The following is a 25,268-nucleotide window of genomic DNA, read 5'->3' on the forward strand; positions in this document are numbered from 1 at the left end:
AAGTAACCGGTGGAGACTCTGTTATTCATACATACCCGACTCATCTTGGCACGAGATCCTTTTACTTTCCCTAAATTATCGAAATCACTGTCGCTATCAACCTGATTTGACGGAAGCAGATTTCCGTCGTCTCCTTCCCCATCGTTGTCTCCTCTATCAAATTTTTTGTACGGATCTCGTTTGCCAGCATAATTTCGTTTTGCGGCATATCCCGATAAACCTTCGTCGTTATCGTCACCGGAGCTGAATTCCTGTTCCTCATCTTCGTCGGAATACTCATTGACGCGGTCCGTGACGAGCAAACTATTATTATTTTTATTGTCTTGATCCACTGGAATGGAAGAGACCTGTGTGGCACGTAGAGTGGCTATCGTCAGCCCCTGGCGGCCTGCTTTGCCAGATCCGTTCAGTTCTACCGTCATGTCCATAGACTTTTGCAATACGGCATCCATCCGGATCACGCCTTCGGCCAGTGTTTTATAACCTAAGATAGTACGAGTTTTATACTTCTTACGACGTTGCAATAAAATGAGCAGTCTGTTGCCGTCGCGCTTTATGAAGTGAGGATATTGCAGGCTAAAATGAAGATCGAGCTCAGCTTCGAGCAATGGCGGAGAATTGAGCTGGCCGCTTTGACCTGTAACACCGGTAGTACCAGATGCGAGGCTGCCTCCACCCTGGGTGCTTCCGTAGCCGGTGCTCAGCGACTGTGAAACTGGGATTTCATGTGAACGAAGTGTACGCTTGGAGCTTTGCATTTTGACCGCCAACGATAGCGAGCTGAGATCGGGTGGCAGTGGCGTGAGCAGCGAAAGTCGTGTTATCGTCAAAGAGCATAATCTGGAAAGAGGAAAAAAAGAAAAGAAAAATAAACTCGTAACATGTTTCGATTTTGTTTCGGTAGTCGCACTGCTGATGATGGCATCTGCCCTCCCGCGAAACTGAAACTTGATAAAAGTGAAAGCAATTATCGATTCTTGGTTTGGTAAAACAGCTTTTTCGAGACTGCATCGGATAGCTCTTATCTTTCACGAACCCGAAACGATGGCATTTTCTTTCACGATGATCACATATGTTTTTTCTATATGGGTTGAAAAAGTAGTTTGAACAGAACCAATAAGTGTTTATATAATTTCTTTTTTCACATTTCAATTGTATATATTTGTGTAATCTTCGATGAAATAACCATGAATAAAAAACCAATTCTGAAATAATAAAATATCCATTCAACCCCATGCTCGATACGATTGTTGAACAAATTAATCTGAAATGTAGATGAAAAATTTACTCTAACAATAGTTTGCTCGAAAAATTCATAAACATTTCATATAACAAAGTTTTAGTTAGACTATTGTAAGTGTTCCAGTTTTCTTCAAGAGGACACAAAACTTTTCAACAAGTAGTTGGGCCATTTGATTCAAGCATTAGTTTTCGAAAGGGCGTATATGTTTTAGCAGATGAAAAATTTGAAAAATCGCACATCGCGAACCTTGATTTTTGCTAAAAAGTTGTTGATTGACGAGTAGTAGAAAATTGAATCGCAAACTTGAAACTTTATACACTGGAAAAAAGAACTGCTTTTTCGATAGCTTAGCTTAACTAAGAAAAAGAGCTACGATTTTTCAATAGTAAATGTAAAGTTTGTGATGAATTACCAAAACAGCTTTTCTTACGTCTTACTTTAATACGGTGGCATGCTGTGGAAAGTTTAACGAAAATGATGCGTAATATGTTACTACCAAAGAACGAATTTGAACGCTAATGTCTTGATCAAAAAGTGAAGGTTGCTCCGAATTAGTGGTATGATAATTGATATATCTTTTCAGTAGTAAATTAACGAATGGTTAAGTCGAAAATCAATAACTTACGGTTTCACATCGTTCAACCAATCACGAGCTTGTTTTTATAGCTGAGAACAGGATGGTACAGTGCAAAATCATTCATGCCTTGTGCGGTTTTTAATTGCATGCATGGTTACTTACACTGAACAGATCTGGAACATTATTGTTTTAATTTCTAAATTTTCCTCCCTGATAACACTACAGCGCATCTACAATGCATTTCAATCACAGTTTCAATTCGATAAAAATTATCACTTCGCTTCACCATGTACTTTTTTCATACTCGAATTGTAGGTGGCCCCGCCTTTTTCAAGTTCTCCCAGTTAGGCGAGACGCTAATGTCGTTTTCGTTTCCGCGGTGTAGCTACACTCAAACGACACTTTTGACATCGTAAATGTTTTATTTGACTTTTCGGACTACCCTTTTTCTGTCTCTGACTACACTTTTTCTGTCCCTGACGACACCCGAAAAAAGCAGAGTGTACTGTAGGAAGCTACCAACACATTGACACGTATGTGTCAAAACTGGTTTGTTTTGGTTCTCGTTCCACGTGTTAAATTTAAATTTTTTTCAGCACATTTGCGAGATGGACATATGAAATGGAAACGAGACAAAATGACGAATGCGAAAATGACCAAAACAAAACGAATTGACAGCTATCCCATTATTACGCATACCAATTCAACGACACTGAAAATGTTTTATTCGAAGCTGCAAAGTATAGCCCGGAAAAAGTGTACCTACACCGCGGAAACGAAACACGCCAATGTTTTATTAATATTAGATATTTTTGCATATATATATATATATATATATATATATATATATATATATATATATATATATATATATATATATATATATATATATATATATATATATATATATATATATATATATATATATATATATATATATATATATATATATATATATATATATATATATATATGTATATATACATATATATATATATATATATATATATATATATATATATATATATATATATATATATATATATATATATATATATATATATATATATATTTATGTATGATATTATCGAATCACACTTATCAGAACCATCACGTATATGACTGAATAGTTTGATATATAACCATTCTCGTAGTCCTACATCATGTCTACGTTATATTTCTGAGTTTCAACCAAAACAACTTTTTTCCATTTTTAAAATTTATGTATTTTGTCTGCAAATTATATATATTCCAATCACACAAAAATCATTTGTGCCACCCTTTCCTTTAATATTTTTTTCGCATAAACCTCATAAACCTCTTCTACATGTTTTGAGTGTTGTACCACCTGGAAATACTTTTTTATGATTTAACTGCAAACCGTAACCGCAAAGACCGGAAGCGATCACATACTCACAAGCTTGTTGTAAATTAGTTTTTCATATAGCTCACAAAATAACGAGGATTCTTTTGTATCCATAGGTGTGATACGATAGCAGAAAAAAAAATAGCTGCCGAAAAAACTGTTAGCATAGCATAGCATTAACAGCTGCACAACTTCGTAGGTGGTGTCAGCAACAATACTCTGTTTACGAGAACAAATTACCCTCGTTTGTGAGCAGCAACATGAAATTTGGGATCTAATCAAATGTTGGTAAACGAATGTCAGATGTCTCCAGAGAATTGTTACCGCCCTGGCCACGTCCTTGCAACTGTTGGGGAACGGAAAAGAAATGTTAGTCCAACATTTACTTAAGAGAACCACAGAGAACTCTACGTGGCCTCATAAATGTTACGTGAGATGGGAAATTTTAGTAGGAAAGGGAGCCCCTGGGATACATCTGTTAGATGTTGCAGGTCGATAATTGATTATATTATAGGTATGAATTTTGAGAGCTACGAATAGCTGCAGCTATTGTGATTTACCGACTTTTTAGTTTGATTTGTATTTTATCAGTTGAATTTTTAGATTATTTATATAGCAATTTTACTGTTTTATGCTTTGTGGTTAGGCGCCGTACACCTATGTAACGATGAGTAACGTTCGATATGAACCCCCCCCCCTCCCTAAAATTATGTAACGCTGGACAAACTGCCCCCCCCCCCTTCCAAAATAGAAATTTTGAGCAAACATCACAGTTACGTAACGATCTCAACTGACGCATTCGTATGTACAAGACATCCTCTGTTTATTTACAAACATTTTGGTAAATAATTATTTTATTTTTCCTCTACCATCAACCAAAAATACATACGAAACAGATCTGTATAAATCTACCTCCGCACGTCGATGATCGAAGCAAAAAATACAACGCCGCCTATATGTCAAAAAACAATTGCAGTTGAGCATATAGTATGACAACGCAAACAGCTCGAACAGAAAAAAATCTAAATAAATAATATCACTTATCTCGCACGAAATCCTCCTAAGGCTGCATGTTCCGATAGTTCTGTTATTTGGAACACCAACACTAGTAATTTAGTTAATTTCACCATTTATTTTCGCGCAAAACACACTTATAATGAAGAAATTACGAGGAGATAAAAACGCGCACAAACAATCGGCCTTGTTACCAGTTTCCTCCCATGGAATTCGGATTCATTTTTTTTTGTAGTATATCTTACGACAACACAAATATAAAAACTGAAAACTTCGAAAGCGTTACGAAAGTTATACACTTTCAAATGTTTAAAACTCAGCCAGTTGCCAACGGATTTCCTTCATTTTTACAGCAATCGTCTAGAAAAACATTTAAGCAACCGCCCAAATTCGCAGTATCGGCAGCGGAGAGCAGTAGCGGCAGCGGATATTGGCAGCGGCAGCAGATAGCAGCAGCGACAGCAGTGGCTGCAGTGGGCGACCAGTAGTGGAAGTGGTAGCAGCGTCAGCAGTAGGTGAACCGGCATTACTTCCTCTAGTAAAGAGCTGCCTTTGTGCAGTGTAGCGGCAGCGACAATGCAGCGGCAATGCTTCCTCCTGTGAAAAGCTACCTTCGTAGGGTTGCTACGCCGGTACTTCCTTCAGCAAAAAGCTGCCTTAATTTGGCAACACACAAATGTGGGTGCTGGCAATCATAATCTGTCGGCTGTCAAATTTTTAATGTAAAAACAGCTTTTCAGAATAGTAATTCCCACTGTAGGGAATAGCACAGCGATGCGATTAGCATCATACCCGATATTTAATTAAACAATAAGTCTTTTTTTAGGACAAATTAAATACTTAATTAAAGAGTCAATATTTTCTCGTTCATTCATTACACATTGTTAGAATGCCTTGACAAAGTCGGTTGTAAATTCGACTTCATTTTCATGTCTCAGCACGAACGGAGTTTTCTTTTCCTTTAGCAATTTGCCCAACACCCAACATCAGCGTAAAAAAAATGCGCATCTGAGTACGGCATTATACGGCACGATACGACACTAACGCACAATCAACCCTTAATTATCCAAACACTGTGCTATTAAAAATGGTCAAGTCTTGTAGAAACGAAAGTTTCGATTGATTTGATTGGTCACTGATGCTTGTTTTCCCTTACACGGTTGACGCAATATAATACCTAGTTAACCGATAATGCTTTATTTGGGCTATATAAAATCCTGCTTCTATTCAAACCAATCGTTTTACTAATGGATGGTGGGAAGAATGGTCCCAACTTAGTAGCAGCTGATAGCAGCAGCGGGTAGCAATATCGGTAATGATACGATAACTGTTGTAAGAGGATGATTCACTGTATCGACTAGCAGCAAGCAGAGCTGCAGTAGGCAGCGATTACGTATATCTCGCTGCTTCCCATAGTAGACGGACCAACAGAGTGTACAGCACCTTCCACAGCACTAGATTTTGGATCTCCCTTCTATTTGGAATGCACCGTCGACATGCAGGTATGTCCCCAGTTTTGTGGAAACTAAACCAACCCTCCTTTTAAGAACGACCATATATTTTCAATTGAAGTAATAAAAATCAGTTTCCACATCTGAGTACTACAGTAATCTTCAGTTTACTATCAAGAAACGGAGTGCCATTTACTCCTAGAAACTGTAAGCGTCTTAGAAAACAAAGCACCCGTGATTGGTTCGCAGTGAATTTACGAAACGAATAACGAACAAACGGTCACAAAATTGGCATATCGTCGTTTTTGCTCAAAACGTGCACAACTCTTAGTTCATAGTTTCGAGAAAAACCGACTTGAACATTTGAAAACTTCCCATTTTTTGGGTCTAAGACACGTTGGACTTTTGACTTTTGAAAACACGTTGGAGGTGAACCATGAACCATACAATAAGTAGGTTTACATCAAATCTCAACACATGCGAAGAAATAATGTCCTTTTGTAGTGCTGTGGATAAATTTGAGTTTTACCACTATCCGCAATGTGTTGACGAGCAACAGAACAATTGTACCTATTGCACGCAAAATCAAATGATTTTGGGCGCTAGGAAGCCAATTCCTTCAATTGCAGATTGCCATTCGCATGTCGTGTAGGATGATTCTCGTTCTGTTGTTATCTCGGTAGCTTTTTCTACCATTTTCAAAACTTTATCGGCTACTAAGTTGTCCATAACAGCTATCAGATAGAGAACTGGATATAACAATACCTGCGAGTGGCAAAAAAAATAACTACTTCACAATCAAATAACTTCACAATGCGTGTAACACAATTTTTTCATCTTTCTTTCAACAGGGTCAACATATCGATCGTATTCCCAAACCTGTTGCAACAAATACATTGACATATGACAGGCTGTCGTAATTCTACGCTAACCTTGCGGCCGTGTCTTACAAACAACCTCTTCAACTATTTTTTGCTGCAAAAAAATCTTCTCTGATGTATATTTTTTTCTGGCTCTAAAAAAATTGTTATCATCAATACTCTTTTTACATACAAATACATACAAATTAGTCGTGATTATAGTTTTAGCCGAATCAAATCATCCGAAAAAAAATTAAATAGGGAATATGGTTGCTTTCAGGGATGTGTCTGCTTAGAGCATTTTTGATTCAAATTTCATCAGAAATCGTTATTTCAAGTTAGGAAGTATAGTTTACATCCAAAAAAGATCTCCACAAATGAAAAAAAGATGTTCTCATAAGTTTTCCCTCAACCAAGTTTCAGAAGTTTGTAAATGACAACAATTTTTCAAGATTAAAACGCATTTTTCTGTAAATTTAGATTGACTTTGTCTAGTCCTGTCTAGTGTATCCTTTTTTGAATTTAGCAGAAATCAGCATTTTTTGATCGTCCGTTCAAATAGCAATAGGGATCAAATTTTGGGGGTAGTTTTTTTAAGTTGTTTCATGTTAAACATTTAAGTTAAACATGGATAGCAAAATGTTTCTCTAATGTACAGTATCTTTCTTCCTTAATGTTACTTTTCCTGACATATTCAATATTGCAACCAAATTTAATGAAATTCTGAATTGACGTGAATCTACAAAATTTTAAGTCATTTCCATTCGATCCACGAAGTGAAATGCGTAGGCTAAAAGCATGCACGCCAACATGCAGAGACGACTTTCGATAGATTGCACCTCTAATGCATACGTTGTTCGTCTTGCTCAAAGCCTTCACACAGCGCAAACCAGTTCACTTTCATTATTCGTGCTGTTTTATTATCTCACTTCTGGGTGCCAAAGCAGAAAGGATTGCTGTGTGAAAATCGTCCCAATTGATTGCATAGCTCATTGCAGATCGCCTAGTTAATACGGCTACGTGACATACCGTAATTCAACGAACTATTTTAAATGTAAAATCACATTGCGAAGACATTAAAATTACGTAGAAAATCACAGTATTTCACAAATTCCACAACCTCCCGTTACTTTACAAAACCAAATAAAAATACACCCGCAAAGTTAGATGATTGCTTCACTTCACAAAAATCAACATTATTGAAACTCAATAATAAAGTATAATCAAATATCAATAACGTATAGGTAGATCCGAATAAAAATTGTCACAAATAGTTCAACGTGCTTAGCACAAAGCTCACTGGATGAAATATTTATCGAAATTCCTTCAGTTACATCAATTGAGCAATTGATTGATTGACAAACCGAACAGATAGGCAAAGATCTATTTTTTTCTACTTTTAGCTGCTACGTAAATTGCAGTATCAATTATTCAGTACATCGAAGCTCAGTTGGTCAGCTTGCCTTCGCCTAGTTTATCGCTCCTTTTTGTGAAAATTATACGCCTGCCAATGACCCCGAGAAGAGCACCGCGCGTATTCCGGCTCCGCAAAACTTCTTCCAATTCTCTCGCTCATTAGTGCAGCCTGTAATAGCATGTTGCTTCGTTCTTCGAACTGGTTCTTGACCGAACGTCTCTACAATTTTCCTGGTTAGCCATTGTTTGTTGCGAGTGCCTACCTCGGCCCTCTGGACTCCAACACCGCCACCACCACCGTCGTTATCGTTGTCGTCGCTTGGGCCAATTTAATACCACCAATTCATCACAGGTATGCATTCAATAAGAGAAGGCAAAAATGGGAACTTTGCCTGTCCGTTCTGCTTCCACTAAAATAGTTCGGTGCGCGTGACTAACGCTATTCTCCCTAGCATAATTTCAAATGATTGTAGCGATTTCCTCAAAGTTGGTTCGCCTGCGTTGCTTGTGTTTTTTTGCTGGATTCATAATTGAATATTTTAGTGGATGTAAAAAGGAACACTGATAGAGGTTCATGCCACTAACCATGACAGGGATTGACCATACTAGCAACGTCGAGCTGCACGAAACTATCAAAACTGGTGGAGAAAGAAGGTCGCGACTTTCGAGCTATAAGCAGTTCAGCCATGGCATCATTTTCCATGGCTCCTCAGTGTCGTATTACGCGAGCTCCAGTGCAATGATTAATTCATGTTCAATGGGTTCTTAAATCTGTACGGAACAAAAAGAGCCTTGCCACACTATTGTGCAAAGCGATCCGAACCGATCACTCTCGACTTTGCTACGTGCAAACTTGCAAAGCTTTAAAATTTTCCTGCTATCAATCCTTCTTCAACACATATTACGTGCATTAGTGCCGTTTGTAAACAGCCCCTTTTTAGAAATAATTCGTGATCATGAATGATACACTAATTTCACGAAATGGCATCTAATCAAAATCAGGTAACTGTGCAAAGTTTAATCAATATCGGAAATGACAAATAGAAAATAAATAATAGGGTTGGGAATCGTTATATGGAAAAAACGAAACTTGATAGCAGAAAGCCAGAAACAAGTTTTTTTTTGTTCTATTTGGGGCCCCAAACAATCCTGAAATTTTCGGAAGTCGATTGGCTTTGTCTCCGCTTGGCGCATTGCTTTTTAAATTTATATGGAGATTTGTATGGAAAAACCAACTTTTTTGCATTATCCATTCTAGAGAGCTCAAAATGGCTCAAACCATAGGTTTCATGACTTCAAATGGTAGGTTTTTTGATGCCTAACAACTTGGCTGAAGACACTAAAGAGCTAGGGTGTGCCAAAAAATACTAGAGCTGTTCAAAGTTGAGTATGTCGAAATTTATGTTGCAAATCATTTTTTCTGCCAACACTGCCAGTGTACCGGCGTTAGTCAGATTTTTATCAGAAGTAACCTCTGAAACACGTTGTAGATTCTATTTACGCCTAGAATATTGACCTAAATTTGTTTGCTTGGTCCAGCTGAGTGTATAAACTCGTTACCACAGGTTACTTCTGATGGGAATCCTACTGAAGCCGGTACATTGGTAATGTTGGCAGAAAACAAGATTTCCTGCATTTAAATCGACATACTCAACTTCGAACAGCTATGGCTCTTCTTAGGTACATTCTAGCTCTTCAGTGTCTTCTGCAAAGTTGTTAGGCATCTAAAATACTATACTTTTACATAATGTAGTGCATTATTAGAGCATTATTGGGCTCTCTAGAAAGGTAAATGCAAAAAAGTAGGTTTGCCCATACAAATTTTTCATACAAATTTGAAATGCAATGCGCCAAGCGAAGACAAAACCAATCAACTTCAGGTAAGTTTAGTGATGTTTGGGACCCCAAAAGAAACCAAAAAAACTTGGTTCTGGAAAATCGATCATTTTTCCCTACCCTAATAAATAAACTTTTATTTTTATCTTATCGCACAATTATGCAAAATAACTGAATGCTTACTTTTTGCATATTTGGTAAACGGCACTCTGATTCAGAAAATTACAGCTTTTACGCCATTATATCATAGCAGCTGGTGATTCACTCTAATTCAGTGTCTTTGTTTCGGCTTTCGGAACTATATGGACATAACAGCTTGTCTTTATACCTTTTCCAGTCATCGTGCTTTGTAGTTTTGTATCGGTCATGGTCATAGATGAGCTCATATTTAAATAGAACTCACGTGCAACACTACGTACATTTAAAGCCACAGTCATCCAATTCTGTTACTACCTCCACAAGAGATGTATTCATGTTGCGAAATTTGATGGTGATGTGCCCCAATTTCCATCGTTTTGCTTATGCGCGGTGATAAGCGTTGGGAAACACCATAAACTGAACAGATGCCAAAATGGTTATGATAGTGTGATGTATTTTTGAACATTCTAGATAGTAACCACTGCAAATTTACTGCACCCGCCAAATGCGAGCGGCATCAACTAATTATCTGGCTGTGGCAATACTTGGCGCAAAATTTAGGAATAAAATACGATGTTCGGCGCGAGATGCAATTGTGAAACTCTTCTTGAAGCTCTTTTTCACAATGAATGTGCGCCTTGAGCACAAAAATTAAGATTACAATTACACAGTACTTAAGGATTTAGACCTGATCGATGAACTCGGGATTTAAATATTTGAATAATCATTCCGCCGAATTTAATTTACTTCGTGATTACCTCATTAAGTTGAGTTTATTTTTGGTAGAGTGTCGTTACGCATCCACCGTCGGCGTTTATTAAAACATTTTACGCGCATGGCACTCGTTGCAATCGTGTGCTTACATAAACTGCGGTACTCTGCGGAATTCATAATTGCATTCTTCTATTTATCGTAGCGTTGTATCATTGTCCTGTTACCTTGTAGTTACTATTAATTATGCTGACATTCAAGTTGCTTAAAGGTCATAAAGGTTGACGTTGAATGGTGGCTTATTGATAATTGTCACCAATATCAACTGAATTTACTATGTTGATAGAAAAACAACCAACAGATTACATCTACCTACAACTGCGACATCGTCATTCAGAATTGAGTCTAAGACTTGCGTTTTCAGCGGTATAGATTAGATAGACACCAGCAGATACACGACGTCGGACTGCAACTTATCACAGTGCGTCCGATCAAAGGTCATGAAAAAATAATTTCAATCATGGACAGAAAGATTCAAGATTACACTTCTGCATACATGGAGCCGGTCATGAGTTAACGTTTTCAAGCGAAAAAGTTAACAAAATCTCTCTGTTGAACATTACGGCAGCCGGCTACCGGAATCATAGTTACTATGATGACAGACTGTAATCACTGTAACTAGTAATTAGTAACTAGTAATTGTCTAAAACTCGGCTGAAAATGCATCAAAAACCAAGTATTTTTCCTGACAGTTCCTTGGAAAACGCCCGGTATGATGCGATCAGGTTGATATCAATGAGGTTCAACGAGGCTACAGAACTGTTCGACTCCAACGAATCCAGCAACACTGTTTCGCGTTGCCTGGTGTCTGTTGTTAACCCTGGAAAGATAGTCCGCGTCAATTCGACTCCTCGCTTTTAGTGACATTACTCTCTTCTTTTTCAAATAGTGCGGAAACGTTCTCGTTTTTCAAAAAATTGAATTGTGATATTTGTTATGCATCGATGTGTTGACATCGTAATAATCACTTATTATTAAATTTCGAACAAAAACTTGCATTTTAAATGATTTAAAATTTCTGCATCAATTTAACGCCAAAACAAGATTATCTTTCCAGGGTTAAGAACAATTTTGACGTAGGACTACGTTTTTGTTTTCTATACTGGTATGCATTCTGTAAAATTGGAAATGAAATTGGCAAATGTTGCGTCAGATTTCAAATGATATTAACGACATAACCACATGATGAAGAGCAATAACCAATATGTTGTTGGATAGATAAATGTTGAACAATTTTTTAATACGCTAGTCACCTTATTTTTTCATTGCAAAGTGTGAAGGACAAATTTACGCGGACAAATCACCAATCACATGCAAGCATTTCTAGCACAGACGACACGAATAGACACCAACCATTCCCTGTGGTATTCTCTGTATCATTATAAAAAAAGAAAAAAATGATAGAGTCTCCCCGTCACAATAGGTCAATTTATGTTTGCTTCAATGAATCTAGACTAATTTGATGTCTCGAAGGTGAAGGTTTTTCGAAAAGTTTGAAACAACCCCTTTTCTCGAACAATTTCTAAACCTGCTGTTAGAGCGTAATAGAAACTGATGTCTTGAAAGAAAACATGCCGCTAGTTTCTCGTCGTCTATCATCGCAACGGACACGACTTCTATTCGCGTGCAATGAAAACTGCAATGCTGCTACTGATGGTGATTGAAAGTTTATCTCATATTCACCACAAGAACCATAAATTACTCAACAAGGACTGAACATTTTTGCAACGGTTATATATTATTTTTGTTTATTTATTTTCTTCGATATTTATTGCATAATCGGGTCCGACATAATATCGAACGAGTAAGTTCCTAAAAATACTAATTTATAGAAGAGTAAGAGCCGGCGAGTGTTTGTGAATTTTTTGTCCATTAGATCTAAGATCTATTCAGAATCTTTTGTTTACATTTCAACATTGTGAGATATTTTTTTATTTTTAACTTTACAAATAAAATAATGTTCTTATATTAGCTGTCTTCGTAATACAGTCAATGTAATTTTTGGCAACTGAAACAAACATGTGAAGCAAAAAACCAAAATGAATCATTTTAAACTTTAACTTCGTTGTAATTGTTGAATGTTGTTTGCACAAAAAAAAATACTACGGGCACAAAATCACCGAGTGCGAATTAAGTTCTTTCGAGTGTAATTAAATATATTTCTGAAAAAATTCAGGGGAGGCTGAGAATTAAAATACGTAAATCACTGAACTTACGTATTTATTGTGTCTGTAATTAAAGTAATTAGAGTGTTTAGTCCCACGTCACCGTTTCATACAACCCTAGGGCTGTATACCTTGTAGTATTTGTTGATCATCTCTATTTTTTAATTTTTGCTTTCAAGACAAGTTAGATGTAATCCTAAAATTCTATGTTAGATGTGATCCTAACATAACATAACATAACACAACACGGATTTCGCGTTTTATAAAATAAACTAAACTTTAATATTGCTTAGTTTAGTAAACCCCATACACCCACAAAGTTCAACTGAATTCTGAGGGATTGCTGCCGAGTTGGCGCAAAATCCATCATATGGAAAAATACATACTGTCCTTTACAGGACAAAAAGTTGGTTATTGAAAAGTTAGTGATTTTTGTCTTTCATAAAACACTGATTGGATTCAAAATTTAATCCAGCACGTAGAAAAGTTAATCTTTTGAGTATTCAAAAATAGCCTTAAAATTTTTTCCAAGGAACTGTCAGGAAAAATACTTGGTTTTTCATGCATTTTCAGCCGAGTTTTAGACAATTACTAGTTACTAGTTACTAATAACTAGTTACAGTGATTACAGTCTGTCATCATAGTAACTATGATTCCAGCAGCCGGCTACCGGAACTCATGCGATCAACCTGATCGCATCATACTGGGCGTATCAACTATACCTTGTCTTTTTGGGAGCAGCAAATCAATTTCATTGGTCAGGACCTTCGCAACCAAGATGTTTTATGCGTTGAATTTTCTTCTTTCCAACGACTCAATCCCTATGTTGCTGGAACGGAAATTGTTTCGGACCTCTCAGAGTCGAACTCCTTGTTTTATCGGAGTAAGCTTCAAGCTGTAATTTTTAATTACTTAATTTTAGGTGTACTTTTACATAAATGTACTTACAAATAATGTCTTCAACGTGTATAGATGTATGTTCCGCAACAATGTTCTTCTTTGTCTAGTGTGCTGTATTTGAAATTTTACATGTAAGTTTGTTTATTTTGCTAGTATAATATAGTTATGTATAGTTACTTACGCAGATAAGTAATTTGCGATTGGGAGAATGGATGGAAAGAAAAAACGTCTCTAGCTCACTAATCATTACTTGCAACTGGTCTATGCCTGTCACTTTTGAGTTTAGATCGGGTTGCCAGTTTAGTCTATGTCCGACAATAGGCTTTTTTTTGCTATGTCCGACGAATAACCGGTTAAGCACTAATGGAAATGAAGACGGGAATTTTGTTTACGCCAACACCCTAAGACAATTTCGTAGCATTGTAACAGGGAAAGTGCACAGATTACTCCCTTGCGGCATTTGACGATCCAAGACTAACTAACATTCAACTCTGTCAATCAGGTATGATCGAAACCACGACCGCAGTGCCAGACAACCCTAGTTCAACCAGCTTTCATCGAAGGATGTCGATCGAACGGGGCCTTGAAGTCCACGTACACGTCTACTGGCAATCCTTCATCCATTGAGCAAGTACAAAACAAATTCGGAACTAGCTGCTTTCTCGATAATTAACTGTGTGTGCATTTGCCTCTCCCAGCTTGTTCCGAGGTACGATGCTGGCCTAACAAGCCAGTCGTCGTAGGTTCGAGTCTCGGCTCGGGAGAAGACTTTTAGTGTCAGTAGGATCGTAGCGCTAGCCCCGCAATTGTCCTGTACACTAAACAGTTGGCTGCGAAGTCTGTGTATTAATAAACAGAAGGTCGAGTTCCGAATCGGAATGTAGCACCAAGGCTTTGCTTTGCATTTGTCCCTTTTATAAATCGGTGTGAGAGATTGAACAACTTGACTTGACTAGTCCGAGATATTTTTCCACATAAATGTTGGGATGGTCATAAAAAAGTGGAGTTTTTCAACTTTCGAATCACGTCTAGAGCAGGATGATCCGGGTCAATTCTTAATATAGGACGTCGGCCTCAATCAAAGAGCAGTTTTAAAGTCCCGGCTCGGTCACAAGTACTAGGTCAGGAGGTCTACAGCAAAAGTTTTCAACAAGATTTCTTCTCCTTCTTATACAGAACTAGAGCCGAGGTTACTCGTGCTGTTGTTTATTTGACACAGACTTCGCAACCTACTGTTAAGTGCACAGGGCAGTTGCGATCATCCTGACACTAGCAGTCTCTTCCAATCATCGTACCTCAAGACTAGCTGGAAGGTTCAACTGGATTTGTCTAGGTCAAACCCTGAAAACAGAATGCATCGTACGGAGCACTTCCAGCTGCGGTCAAACGTGATCTGTTTGTATCAACAACAAGTCCGCTGCCTTCCGCAGGTGCCCAGTTCTCAATGATTGCAATCCTCAATGAGAGGAGCAATACCGTGTGGATTCAAGCGTGGAACGGAGCCAACGGGGTCAACGGAGAACATTTGTAATCCCACCGCTGTCACCAGGATGTAGATGGCGCTCCGGACCCCCTACCGGGAACTTGTGATTTAATAAGAAATAAAAAAACACGTACAAAGTTTCCCGTACGCACGGCCACACGACCGTGCGGAATTATCTCTAAAAGATGATTATTTTATTAGGTACAATTAACTTACCGCTAGCCTAACTTCTATATCCTATCTCGCTTATTCTTAAGCCATTCTATGGCCAATTCATTCTGTTTAGCGAGAGCTCTATTGACCAGGGGAGCTAAGAGCGGCGAATGATTAATGCTCTCGATCTCTGAATTCACCTAGGTCACTCGCGACACTGCTGAGTGCCTCGCACGAATGTACTTATTTCTTAATGTTTGTTCTTATTGCACTTATGGGTGACTTTTTGCAGTTTTGTCGCTCAAGCCAAGCGGAAGACTTGGCTTCAAATGTAAGCAAATTCTGACCTACCTTTATGAAACGACTGATGGCCGTGTTCTAGCGGTCTCTGAAAGCCTCACGGAAAGAATCCGGTAGAAGACCGACTTCTTTCCGGGTTCTAAATGTGTCACCTAATGTGACGGAACCCTGTAGGCTAATATGAGGGGAATGATGGGTGCCGTTACTCATTGCGGTTATTTTTTTCATGTAATCATTATTTATTGAAAACCAAAGATCATTAACTTTTCTTTTAGGTACCAACTTCATTTCTACCGATTCCGGGTCTTTATGTACTTCGTCTAGACATGGCGTCGAGTAACACTTCATGCTAGTAGAACTGGAATCTTGTTCCGTTTCTTTCGGGTTGTTGATGTCTTTGTCAATTCATGCCAAGCATCAGATTTTTTCAAGTTTTTGGCTATTAGCTTGGTAGTCTACTAGATAGGGTTCTTATAGCTAAGAAGGTTGAATTCATGTTTCGTGACATCTTGACAAATGGACAGTTTTTTGTACGTAACAATCTTGCAATTTGCATAAGGCGGAAGAGATCCGTTTTTTTGTACGTTTTTGAACCTTTTTATTTGTATGTCCTGACCAAGATAGACTGAGAATGTACAAAATATCTTTCCGGTATCATTTTACATGAAAAATATGATTGCATTTTTCAAAACTACTTGTTTTTATGTAAAAATATTCGCTGTGCCGTTGTTTCTATTCGCCCCACAAATTTGCAAACCGGGAGTTTTTCATGAAAAACAGGTAAAGATTGATAAATATTTTACAGTGCGTGTTTACCGACACAGTACAGCACACAAACAAGCTCAAAGTAGAGCGAAATAGCTTCCATAGGCGAAGTTTTCCGGCCCTTGGAAATGCTATGGACTTGAGCCGCCATTTTGTAATCTTTTCAACTAACTAACAGTAGTGCTTCTAACTAATAAATGAGTTTGACTGACTTGTTTACTATTTAACTCCCCGAGAAAACTTTGTTACATGATTTTCGAATGTTATCGAAGACTTGTAATAACTTTTTTCAAGTTCAGCAGTTTTGTTTCTTTTGGCTCCACTGTTTCTATTCACCCCGTTTTACGGTACTTGAGAAAGAAACTAGATTCAGTTTCAACTGGATGCTACTTAAGCGTTTCTGCTGCTACCTTCTGAGGCTTCGGTTGATTTCAGCAACCACCATCAGCCGTTTTTTACTGTTTTTTTAAAGGGGGGATTTGTTAGTAGCTTAAGTATTTATGATAAATATTAGTAAACAATGAGTATGTGTGTCCAATCACAAATGGTGACTTCTCAACACTGTTAGAAATTTGTAATTTTAATTGTTAGGATTTGTTTGCTTTCGCAGTTAGGACTTATCATTCGTAGGGATTTAAACCTACTTGTCAGAAAAGGGGAAGTAAACTTACAACTAACTTAATTGCTAACTTATTGGCTATAAAGAGAGCTTATCGTAGCAATTGAGGATTGCAACGATTTTTGTCGAAAATTGTTAATAATTTTATTTGACATAGCTTCTAATGGTTCAACACCAGTAAGTCTATGTAATTCGAGTGTACCAAACCAAGGAGGACGCTTCAAAATCATTTTCAGAATTTTATTCTGAATCCTTTGGAGCGTTTTCTTCCTTGTTGAACAGCAACTTGACCAGATCGGTACAGCATAAAGCATTGCTGGTCTAGAAATTTGTTTGTAAATCAAAAGTTTGTTCTTTAAACAAAGTTTAGAATTCCTGTTAATGAGAGGATATAAACATCTCGTATATTTGATGCACTTGGCTTGTATACTCTCAATGTGCTCTTTCAAAATCAGTTTTTTATCATAAATTAGTCCCAAATACTTAACCTTGTCAGACCAACTTAAAATAACCCCATTCATCTTGACAACGTGATTATTGTTTGGCTTGAGGAAAAAGGCCCTAGGCTTATGCGGAAAAATTATCATTTGAGTTTTAGAAGCATTGGGAGAGATTTTCCACTTTTGCAAGTAGGAAGAAAAAATATCTAAACTTTTCTGCAATCGACTGCATATGACACGAAGACTTTTTCCTTTTACGGAAATGCTTGTGTCATCGCAGAACAATGACTTTGTGCATCCTGGAGGCAAATCAGGAAGATCTGAAGTGAATATGTTGTACAGGACTGGACCCAAGACTGAACCTTGAGGTACACCTGCTCTGACAGGAAATCTATCAGATTTTGAATTCTGATAGACAACCTGCAGAGTTCGATCAGTAGGACAATTTTTTAAAATTTTGATTAGGAAAATTGGAAAATTAAAAGTTTGCAATTTCGCAATCAAACCTTTATGCCAAACACTGTCGAATGCTTTTTCTATGTCTAAAAGAGCAGCTCCAGTGGAATAACCTTCAGATTTGTTAGCTCGTATCATATTAGTAACTCTGAGCAATTGATGAGTTGTGGAATGCCCATGGCGAAATCCAAATTGTTCATTTGCAAAAATTGGATTTTCGTTGATGTGTGACATCATTCTGTTAAGAATAATTCTCTCAAACAGTCTACTTATTGAAGAAAGCAAACTGATTGGTCGATAACTTGAAACTTCAGCTGGGTTCTTATCCGGTTTTAAAATTGGAGTAATTATTGCATTTTTCCATAATTTGGGAAAATATGCAATTTTGAAGCAGCAATTGAAAATTTTCACTCAAAATTCCATTGTGCTCTCAGGGAGATGTTTGATTAGTATATTAAAGATCCCATCGTCACCAGGTGCTTTCATATTTTTGAAATTTTTAATAATTGATTTAATCTCATTCAAGTTAGTTTCAATTATTTCTGCAGGTAAAAAATTCTGGGAAGAAATTAAATCAAATTGACGTGTGACTTCATTTTCAATTGGACTCACAAAAATCAAATTTGAGTTATGAACACTCTCAAACTGCTGAGCAAGTCTTTGAGCCTTATGTTCATTGAATACAAGAAAACGTTCACCGTCTTTTAAAACTGGAATAGGCTTTGAAGGTTTCCTAAGAATCTTCGACAGCTTCCAAAAGGGTTTTGAATATGGTTTCAATTTTTCAACTTTAGTCTCAAAATTTTGATTTCTCAGAAGAGTAAATCTACGTTTAATCTCTTTCTGTAGATCTTTATAAATAGTTTTAAAAACAGGGTCACGAGAACGTTGATATTGACGTCTGCGGACATTTTTCAAACGAATTAGAAGTTGAAGATTTTCGTCAATTATTGGTGAATCAAATTTCACTTAAGCCTTTGGAACAGAATAATTCCTGGTATCAACAATTGCACATTTTAATGCTTCCAAAGCGGAATCAATATTCACTTCGTTTTGCAAATCAAGCTCATTATTGAAATTTCTCTCAATATGAGTTTTGTATCTTTCCCAATTAGCCTTGTTATAATTAAAAACAGAGCTCATAGGGTTTAAACACATTCATGTGACAAAGAAAAAGTTATTGGAAGATGGTCAGAATCAAAGTCAGCATGTGTGATCAAATCACTACATACATGACTTTGATCTGTAAGCACCAAATCAATTGTTGAAGGGTTTCTTACAGAAGAAAAGCATGTAGGACTATTCGGAGACAAAATAGAATAGTATCCTGAAGAACAACCATTGAATAAAATTTTGCCATTGGAATTACTTTGAGAATTATTCCATGAACGATGTTTAGCGTTAAAATCGCCGATTATAAAAAATTTCGAACGATTTCTGGTGAGTTTTTGTAAATCACCTTTAAAATAATTTTTGTGCTCGCGTGTGCATTGAAATGGTAAATATGCTGCGGCAATAAATAATATCCCAAGTTCAGTTTGAACTTCAATTCCCAAAGTTTCAATAACTTTCGATGTTTGATTCGGCGATGAATAACAATTGCAACTCCACCGCCGGAGCTCTGAATCCTATCATATCTATGGACCACGTAATTGGGATCATATTTTAATTTTATGTTAGGTTTCAAAAATGTTTCAGTAATAATTACAATATGAACATTATTTACTGTTAGAAAATTAAAAAGCTCATTCTCATTGGCCTTCAATGAGCGAGCATTCCAATTTAATATTTTAATTGTTTTATTTAAAATCATTGCTGAATTTTAAATTAGAAACAATTTTAATAGTAAAATTTGTGCCTATTTGAATGGCTTCAAACATTGATTTTGCCTGCAACATGGCGTTCATAAGATCGAACATTGCCTGTTGCAAAAAAGAAAGTTTACCTGCCGTAATAGGCCCCAGGCAGTTGACATTAGAAAAAATATTTTCGGCAGCAATATTAGCTGGAGTAATAGGTGTACAATTATTTTGTAGCGTGTTTTGCTTACCCATATTAACGGTCATTTTCGAACTACCAACACGAGGCGGTATAATGTTCGAACTACCTGTAACCTGTGCATAAGTTAAACGGGTATGCAAAGGAGTAGGTAAACTATGCGTCACTGGCACGCTTGGAGAATTTTGTTTTGAATTTTGTTTACCTTGCCTGGCCTTAACAATTGCTAAACGGGCTGGGCATTGATAAAAATTCGACATATGGTTGCCGTTACAATTCGCACAGCGAAAATTTTTACTCTCTTTCACAGGACACGTGTCCTTTTTGTGATAAGAGTCTCCACAAATGAGGCATTTTTGGTCCATGTTACAAAACTTTGAACCATGGCCATAACGTTGGCAAACACGGCATTGGGTGATATGCTTTTCACCTCCGCCAAACTTTCGATATAATTCCCATTTTACACGCACGTTATATAAAGCATGTGCTTTTTCAAAAAATTTTAAGTTGTTAACCTCACTGCGGTTAAAATGAATTAAATAATTTACAAGGGAAATTCCAGTTCGCTGACTGTTTTCGCCTAGTGATTTTTGTTTCATCAGAATTACTTGGGTAGGGGCTATACCAAGTAATTCTGTCAAAGTAATTTTGATCTCATCAACGGTTTGACCGTTGGTGAGGCCTTTCAATACGACCTTGAACGGCTTGGCGCTCTTCGTATCATATGTAAAAAAATTATACATCTTTTCAGTTAAATACTGAATAAGACGATTCCAATCTTTCAATGTTTGGGCCAGTAAACGGCATTCGCCTCTTCGGCCAATTTGATAAGTAACTTTGACGTCGGAGAGAAACGTAGAAAGTTCTCTTTTAAAAATATTAAATTCAGAAGCAATAGTTACCACAATAGGTCGAACTTTCTCCTTTTTTACAGAAATTTCACTTTGAATAGTTTTACTTTCGAACATTTCAATTTCGCCGGCTTCTTGCTCAGGCAGAATATCATATAAATTTTCACTGCATAAGCTAGTTTCAGAAAGAGATGCCTCTCTTTTCCTCCCCGTAGCGATGCCGGGTTTCTTTTTACGTCCTGCCATTTCAGGTGATACAAAAAAAGTTCAAAAATAATATCAAATTGCAAGTATTGAGAAAGAAAGAAATAGGTAGTCTTGAGAAAGACTGATGTAAGTTAACTTCCAGGTAATCTTTAAAAGACACACTGACAAAACACAAACTTTGGAGCTATAGGCAGTCAAAGACCAGTCCACAAGTAACCGAAAATACGTCTGATCTGTCGGGCAGCTCAAGACGCGCCGTTTTTTACTGTTGATATTGGCTGCCGCACGAGAATCAAATAGAAAATAAAGCAAGCACCATTTCATGTTTCCAGGCTACGTTCTGCTCATCTAGATCTTAAAGAGAAAACAAATTTCTCTCTTCTGTGAGCTTACATTCAATGTACATCACATCATCTGCTGCTGAGAGAATGAAGAGTAATAATTTCTCTGGCGAATAAACGCTCTTAACTTGACAGAGCATAGGTTCAGTGAAGCTTCTGTAAATAGCTTATCCGCACACACAAAATGAGTAAAATTAAATGTGAACACTCGAGAACTACGCCCTGGGGTGCGTCAAAAACAGTGTAAAATCGAACAGCGTCCTGCAGAATACGTACCCATGGTGAATTCTGAATCTTTCTATAATATCAAATTTAAAATCTGTTAGGAGGTGGCTTCAATGTAAGACTACATATTTGTCTTGACTTTAAAAATATTTGCTATACATTTTCTGCACAGCATTTTTACATAGCTTCTTAAAAACGAGTCGTGATGTAAAAAAAGATAACCAATTGCACAAAATGGCATCTTTTGCCAATAGAAACATCTATGCAAAATTTTGAGTTGAAAAAAAATTAAAACTGCGACATTTTTTGTAAAATTGCTCAGGTGACCTTACAAACCATTTATCTGATTGATTTTCCTTTAATAATTTTCTTTATCTTGAAACAATGGCTTGTTGGTGGAGATTCCCGCACAAGAATGAGCTGAAGTCTGTACATTCAGAAATTCAGGTAATTCATATTAATTTAACAAGCGTGGGATCCGTCTAAATCGAACAACCTGCTTATTTTCAGGTTATTTTCGTCCCGATGACCTTATGTGGATGACGTTTGAATGAAGGAAAATGAGAAAACACAAACGTAAGTTTTATTGACGATTGTGATAGATTATTCATTTGCGGATGGTCTATATTTATCGTTTTGTCGATCCATGTGTTGTCCCTTTTGATCAGTGCGTGTCTGTATGACTGATTGCTATGATTACAATATAAACTTGAACTTGTGTGCCCGCAATTGGAGGGTGGGAGATTACAATTGAACTGCAACCACAAGTTGTAAACGCTTTTTGTAGGTAATGCTTCAACGATTGAATTTATAACTCATTAATTTGCCTATTGGTTAATGTCCATTTTTGCAGTTCAGCAGGAACAAATGGCAAAAAAAACTCGTCGCCCAGTAGTTGGTCGAATAATTTGTTGACAAATTGAATAGGCAACTGGATGCTAATGTATAACTTCCTATTGAGAAGTGTTCGCTGAAAGCATTTTTTATCAGCAGGCGTTATATGCAAAAAAATGTGTAATTTAGATACAAAACATATAGGGTATCGAACGTCTTCGTCAGTGGTTTTCTTCGGCAGTTTTTCTGCAACAATCTTATGCAAAAGGGGGCCGAAGAAAACCACTGACGAAGACGGTCGATACATTTTAAAACCGAACAAAAACTCGTTTTTTTAAACACCAAAAATTTTTTTTCCATATAGTGTCGAATGTTCCTGGAACAACATCCCTTTTGGATTATTAAAATAAAAGAAAAACAGAAGAACACGAATATATATATATATATATATATATATATATATATATATATATATATATATATATATATATATATATATATATATATATATATATATATATATATATATATATATATATATATATATATATATATATATATTATTTGACTATTGAAACAAATAGAGATTATTTTAAGTGTATGTATCAGGTCTCTATTTTTCTTCAACTCGATCATAGACAACATTTTAGTGAAGATCAATGTTTTTGAAGTGCTTTCAAAGCTTTCACTTACTTTTGGCTGTACGCCCTTTTGAAACATAACTCTTATGTCAAAATGGAGCTAACAGATATACAATAGGCATGTACACCCCAATCAAAAACAAATACTAAGTTTCTCAGTAATTTTCCGACGATTTCACGAGAAATGTTCTATTCTGGCTCCCTTTCGTATCCGGTATTTGTACGAAGAGAACGTCTTGAGCGCATTTTCCTATGCGCTACTCTCATTCTCAAGAGACATTATCGTACAAAAATGAAAACGTATGTAAACAAACATTCTATTTCGTAGTAAGATTATATATAGTCCACATGCGCTTGCCGAATAAACAAAATAATTGAAAATCTGACTACGTCGAATCGATTCCCTTGAAATATTGCAAGCTTCCAGTAAACACACTGGAAAAATTGATTCACAACTCGATGGCACTCTTGTTTGAATCATCCGGTCGGAATACTGATTCGTATTATAATGGAGCAACCTCTTGAAGACTGCAACTAACATTCAGAGCCACTAGACTATTTTTTACAAGCACTTTCTTTCCATAACGACTTACTCAGAAATGGGATAACAAAAACATCACAGTAATCCCCAAAGCGCCCATCTTTACCCCATAACAACAACAGATGCGAAGAGAGAGGCAAAAATTGGCGAGCGGAAAACTTGTCACATAAGTCGATGAACATAGACGATTCGAGCAAGAGTAGAAATATTATTTGTTGAGGAAGGGTAAAATCGATGGTAATCGTTTTACTTTCAAGTGAAAAAAAACATTTCGCCAGCACATTGATTGTTATTCTGTATAGTTCGAACTACGAACTACTTTAGTGCAAAAGTGTAACACCGCGTGTAGCATCGCCACAATCGAACTCAATGTTAGAGGGGACTGCACTGTATTGTTTACGGTTAGGCTTAACGTCAACCAATTTCAATGAACCGTTGTCAGTCGAAAAAATGTCGAACGACACAGAAATACTTTTCAGATATTTATTCTTTTCTTTTGCGGTATTGAAATTCACTTAGCGCGGTTTCGTACTGCATGCCTTGTTGATATTTCTTATTTATTTTCTATTTTTATTCATATCATCAGAAACTTTGTTATCTAACAAGTCGGGTCTGTGTATTATTATTTTACGCAGCGGATTACATACCAGAAAAAAAGATACATTTCTGAGTATTTCGACATGATCGTGTTTTGAAGAAGAGGTGCAGAGGATACCGTGCTGTAGTCGGGTGTCATTACGTGAAAACTTTTCTGAAATATTTTTACATTTTGTTCATAACCATGGCGCTAGATTTTTAATCGTTCAAATTTCGCAAACTCGCGTGTTTTTATTTCCTCATCGTAGTGCGGCCATACCAGTCATAGTAAAAGCAGTATTATTTATAGTTCAAATTTCAGTCGCGTTGGCATTGAGATTCGCGTCCTATGGCTTGACGATGGTCAAAGCAGTGCTGTAAAGGGTAACATCTAGACGAACTTGATTTTACTTTCGTTCGCTCGATCACTACTCGGCACCTGTTGCCCACTAAACACCATACTGAGATGATCTGCTGATGAAAACCACTCAATGTTTTCGTTTTTTTACTATATACATACTGCGACATACTAATGCGACTCGCCCCAAGAAATCACACCCGCGTAGAATTTAATGTGTATTTATAACTGCATGTTTAGCTTTATGTTTTGCTCGATCGGAATGGTACAAAGAGCATTACGCGAATTCTGAGTCACTGGATGAAATCAGGGTATTTTGCGACAGATTTCTCGCTTTTTTACAGTTAGAGTATTTCAAGTTGTAAATCAATGCTCGCCGATCAAAGGACTCTAGCGCTGGGCGTATTGTATTTAACGACAATACAAGTTTAGTATTTGCAATACTTTATCGTTTATAACTCGATGACAACATGCAGCTATGCTTTACCAGTTTTGAAGTTGACTCAGAAAAAAGTCTTTAACCCGATACCGAGATGGCGTTGCAAATCTTTGAGTTTATGTTAATAACTCATTCTCAGTTTATTGCTCTCAAAGTGACGCTTTTTCTGTTATTTTGGTTACTATGTTTTGATTAAGCATTTCTTCCTCATGAGAAAAAGTGCTCCTCAAGAAAAGCAAGGGCATGATAAGTGTTACGGAATTTTTTCTCTAGCTTTTCGTATTGGTTGCTAAATTCCGTCGTG

General features: G+C 36.8%; 1 protein-coding gene across 3 annotated transcripts in view; it reads right to left on the bottom strand.

The window, feature by feature from the left end:
* LOC129734081 (phosphofurin acidic cluster sorting protein 2) overlaps window positions 1-25,268 on the bottom strand; it is a 70,438-nt gene that overhangs the window by 15,241 nt on the left and 29,929 nt on the right. For all 3 annotated transcript variants that reach the window (XM_055695806.1, XM_055695805.1, XM_055695804.1), the window contains exon 2: window positions 36-840. In XM_055695806.1, the coding sequence (XP_055551781.1) occupies window positions 36-840 (805 nt within the window). The remainder of the gene's footprint in view (window positions 1-35; window positions 841-25,268) is intronic.

Source organism: Wyeomyia smithii, chromosome 1 (assembly GCF_029784165.1).
Source record: "Wyeomyia smithii strain HCP4-BCI-WySm-NY-G18 chromosome 1, ASM2978416v1, whole genome shotgun sequence".
Lineage (NCBI taxonomy): Eukaryota > Metazoa > Arthropoda > Insecta > Diptera > Culicidae > Wyeomyia > Wyeomyia smithii.